Here is a 4,776-nt window from a genome sequence, read left to right on the forward strand (position 1 = left end):
TATATATATTAAAATAGTATATATATTATATTAAAATAGTTTTTAAAAGATTTATAATTAATACTCAGATATATTGATTGATCCATTGATAAACAGCATCATCAGAGTAATCCAAGTCCCTGCTGGAGTCAGTCAGAGCATTTCCATAGAGAGCCACTTTGCATCAGCAGCACCATGCTCCAGTGCTCTGGGAGAGTTTATAGTCCTGAGAGTTGAACACTGGATGACTGACAGCTGTCCTTCATGACAACAGAAGCCACAGAAATCCTCCTCATCAAAAACATGACTTTGATCTGCGTCCTCATCTGGACTCTCCTCTGCTGCTGCTTCACAGGTAAAGTCCAGAGAATCAAACTCCTCTTCTCTATGAACATCCGTCCCTCTGAAATGAAGCCCACAAAACCATGACGCTGCTTTATGTTTTTGTCTCTGTATCCTCAGAGTCCAGAGGCCAGGTCACAGTGACTCAGCCTGGAGCAGTGAGCTCTGCTCTGGGAGGCTCCGTCTCCATCAGATGTACGACCAGTCAGGATGTTTATGTTTGGAGCGGCCACCAACTTTTAGACTGGTACCAACAGAGAGATGCAGAAACTCCTAAACTCCTCATTTATCGTGCTAGCACTCGAGAATCAGGGATTCCAGGTCGTTTTACAGGCAGTGGATCAAACTCTGACTTCACTCTGACCATCAGTGGAGTCCAGACTGAAGATGCAGCAGTTTACTACTGTCAGAGTCTCCATAACATCAACAGTCAGTGGTTGTTCACACAGTGAAAAAGCGTTGTACAAAAACCTCCCTCAGCCAGCCTGAACAGAAACTGAACTGATTGCTGCAGCTGGAAGCTACTGCAGAGACTGATACACTTCACTGAGGACACACACACACACACACACACACACACACACACACACACACACACACACTTTCATCAAATAGATTGCTCATTTTACCACACATGATTTAACCACCAAAGTACATGTGTCAAGTACAATGATAAAAATATCAGGGTGGAAATCAAATAATTCCATATGTCATTATAATCCAATTGTCTTGTCTGGTTTGCCATTTAATAAAAAGGAACCAAACTGGGACAGTTAGTGAGAAAGATATTCATCATGACCTTTGACCTCAGCCTCTTACGATTTCCAGTTAAAATACAATATGAACGCAGATCAGCATCAAAAACCTTCATAACCAAAGATGGCCCAAACAAAGCTGGACATCCCTTAAATCACAAAAAAGTCCCTTTTAAACTAGATGTGTATAATATAATTATAAGTAGAATCAGTCTACATGCATATGTTCTGCTCCTACGACCTCATGATATAAATAGTATAGTATAGTATAATATAGTGCAGAGCAGGACAGAGAGGGCAGATGTGAAGGACAGAGTTTATAGTATATAGATCCTTTTTCCTTGTCTTATATGTATGTGAAGTGGAATGAATTGCAATAAGGTTGCATGGTCTGTCGTTAAGCATATGTAATACATTATACATTATACAGGCATTATGAAAGATATTACATTCCATTAGATTCAAAAGACTGTAGTTGTAGAAAACAGGATCAGTGGGAGCATTTATGTTGGACCATGAGATGGCATATATAACATTCTTCTGTAAGATCTGTAATTTCACCAGGTAACTTGGAAAGGTATTGCACCATATGACATTTCAGTAATTTAGGTGAGGCTCAAATAGAGACTACAGAGTTATGAATGTTTTGAATGGAAGAGTAAGTCTCAATTTAAAAAATAAGCCAACGTATTTCGACAATTTTTTTGTCAATTCATCACCTCATAGTTTAAGAATCATCCTTATGTACCCCCAGAAATTTTGTGGACTTCACTTTCTCAATAATTCGACCATTTATTTCGATGCAAGCATGGTCAACATTTTGTCTATTTCTGTTAGAATGGAAGATTATGAAATATCTTTTGTTTATATTTAGAGATAATTTATTATATTTAAGCTATTTATTCACCTTGATCATTTCCTCATTTGTATTAGTTTGCAGGACATCACCAATAAATTTGTATCATCAGCTAATAATACTTTATGTAGAATGCTAGAGGAATTTGTAAAATCATACAACAGTAAAAAGAGGAGTGGGCCTAAGATGGATCCCTGGGGGACCCCATATTCAATGCTTCTATTTTGAGATCTGTGGCCATTCATATGTACATATTGCTCCCTTCCGTATAACTTCTAAACCAGCTGAGCGATGTGCCTATGACACCATAATGTTGAAGTTTGCTAAGAAGAATTTCAAAATCAGTAGTGTCAAATGCTTTGGATAAATCAAGAAAGATTTCAATTCCGCGGTCACCTTTATCTATGGCATCATTGATTTTTTCTATGAGATCAAGAATCGCCATACAAGTGGTGCTCTTTTTCCTAAAGGCATCCTGTGATGAAACAAGAATATTACATTTTTTAAAGTAATTACTAAGTCTAGTACATACAATTCATTACAATACCTTATAATTGGTGGACAATATAGATACGGGTCAATAATTGTGCATGTTATTTTTATCACCTGGCTTAATGACTGGTACAATTCTAGCAATCTTTGTCATTTTGGGTACAGTCCCACAAAGTAAAGAAAGATTAATAGAGTAGACAAGAGGCTCCGCAATTTCATTTACAATAGATTTAAGAATTATGCTACAGATTTCATCCGTCCCAGCTGTGTGGGAACTTTCCATGTTCAAAATGATTTTAGAGAGTAGATTTTTGTTAGTGTATGTTAAAAAGAATGAATTCATATAATTGCCTTGCAGTGAAAGTAGCACCCTTTGGTTGTCCAGTTTTGTTGGAGAGGTCTTTACCTATAGAGATAAAGTGACTGTTAAAGCTATTAGTGAGATCTACACTGTCAAGATCACTACTAGCATTTCTGATATTGTATTTTGTTTTGATGTCGGGAAGTACAGTGGTTTTGTATCCACTAAGGACTTCATTGAGCACCTTCCAGGATCGTTTCTGATCACCTTCAGCAGCCTTTATAAGCTCGGTGTAGTGCCTTTGCTTACCTATGTGTACATGTGTAAGCTTATTTCTATATTTCGTATATGATTCCTTATGTGCATCACTTCTTTTGTTCCGATCTACAGCACCACTTTTTATGTTCTTTCGGGTATTGTACGATCAATGGAGTCAGTTAGCTCATCAATTAAAACATTATATGCAATGTCTGGGTCTTTGCAGTTATATACTTAATCCCAATTTTTGGCTTTAAGATTTTCTGAAAAGCTTTTGTTTTAAGATGTGGAAAATCAGTCTTTTAGCAAAATCAATGAAAAGTACAATGGGAAAATGATCTATAGTATTACACCTGAATCCATACTAGCATTGTCAATATTTGAAATGATGATGTCAATGATTGATCTGATGGATTCCATTACCCTAGTGTATGAATTTATGGTGGGGAAAAAAGACGAAGAATAAAAAGTATTAACAAAATAATTTTTTGCCTTCTCCTCTTTTGAGACTTCAATATTGACGTCCAGAAGAATAAAACATTTTCTTATTTGTATTTATCAGATATAAAAGTTAATCTATTTTGGTTTTGAAAATGTCATGGTCAGAGTCTGGAGGTCAATAAATAACTTTATCTCAATAAATAGACAATCCGAGTGACCATCTTCAATACTGAGGTAATCACAAATACTTACGGAGTGTCCTGAATCTACATATAGACATACTCCACCACCTGGTCTAACTAATCCGTTTTTGTTATACAGCTTATAACCATCGAGATTAAGAATATCCAGGTATGATGTGTCATTAAGCCAGGTTTCACTACAGCCAATCACGTCAAAACTACTGCCTATACTAGCCAAAAGAAAGAACAACATGATGCCCACACAGACTTCTAGTGTTAAGGTGTAAAAACGAATAGGTATTGTCTTCGACTGTTCGGGGTCAGCCCTAATAATTAGTTACATTATTTTGTTGGTCGATTGCGTGTTCTGTTTAAGTGAGCTCGTCCTGCATAGCCAAAGTGAATCTTCTCAAAAAAATATGATAATATAGAAACTTTAATGAAAATCTTAATCCTTGACAGCACATCAACTGAATGCAAATGAAACATTAAGAAACAGACAGAAGAGGGAACAATGAATATCAACCTCTGAAACGTGAGTGACTCTGAAGAAATAAATGTGATGTGAAGAACAATGCAAACAGTAAAGCTTCAGTTACAAATCAGTATCAATGTGTCTCCACTACACAGCAGGAAATTGACAGTTCGGTGTAACCTGTAATCTGTTCTGGCAGTGATGTGTAATGGATGCAACATTAAATGGCTGAAATGTGCATTAACTCCATTCGAAAAAAACTGAAAAAGTAATATAGTAACTTCTGCAGCTAACTTCTAAGCTCAAGTCCCTGCTGGAGTCAGTCAGAGCATTTCCATAGAGAGCCACTTTGCATCAGCAGCACCATGCTCCAGTGCTCTGGGAGAGTTTATAGTCCTGAGAGTTGAACACTGGATGACTGACAGCTGTCCTTCATGACAACAGAAGCCACAGAAATCCTCCTCATCAAAAACATGACTTTGATCTGCGTCCTCATCTGGACTCTCCTCTGCTGCTGCTTCACAGGTAAAGTCCAGAGAATCAAACTCCTCTCCTCTATGAACATCCGTCCCTCTGAAATGAAGCCCACAAAACCATGACGCTGCTTTATGTTTTTGTCTCTGTATCCTCAGAGTCCAGAGGCCAGGTCACAGTGACTCAGCCTGGAGCAGTGAGCTCTGCTCTGGGAGGCTCCG

General features: G+C 37.6%; 1 gene segment (V, D, J or C); it reads left to right on the forward strand.

Annotated features, from left to right (window-relative positions):
- The first annotated feature begins 278 nt into the window (after positions 1-278).
- On the forward strand, positions 279-773 carry LOC123965686. The segment is given in 2 exon segments: positions 279-334; positions 442-773. Coding segments are annotated over 2 exon segments (384 nt in total).
- The last annotated feature ends 4,003 nt before the right edge of the window (positions 774-4,776 follow it).

This window comes from Micropterus dolomieu, unplaced genomic scaffold, assembly GCF_021292245.1.
Source record: "Micropterus dolomieu isolate WLL.071019.BEF.003 ecotype Adirondacks unplaced genomic scaffold, ASM2129224v1 contig_10744, whole genome shotgun sequence".
NCBI lineage: Eukaryota > Metazoa > Chordata > Actinopteri > Centrarchiformes > Centrarchidae > Micropterus > Micropterus dolomieu.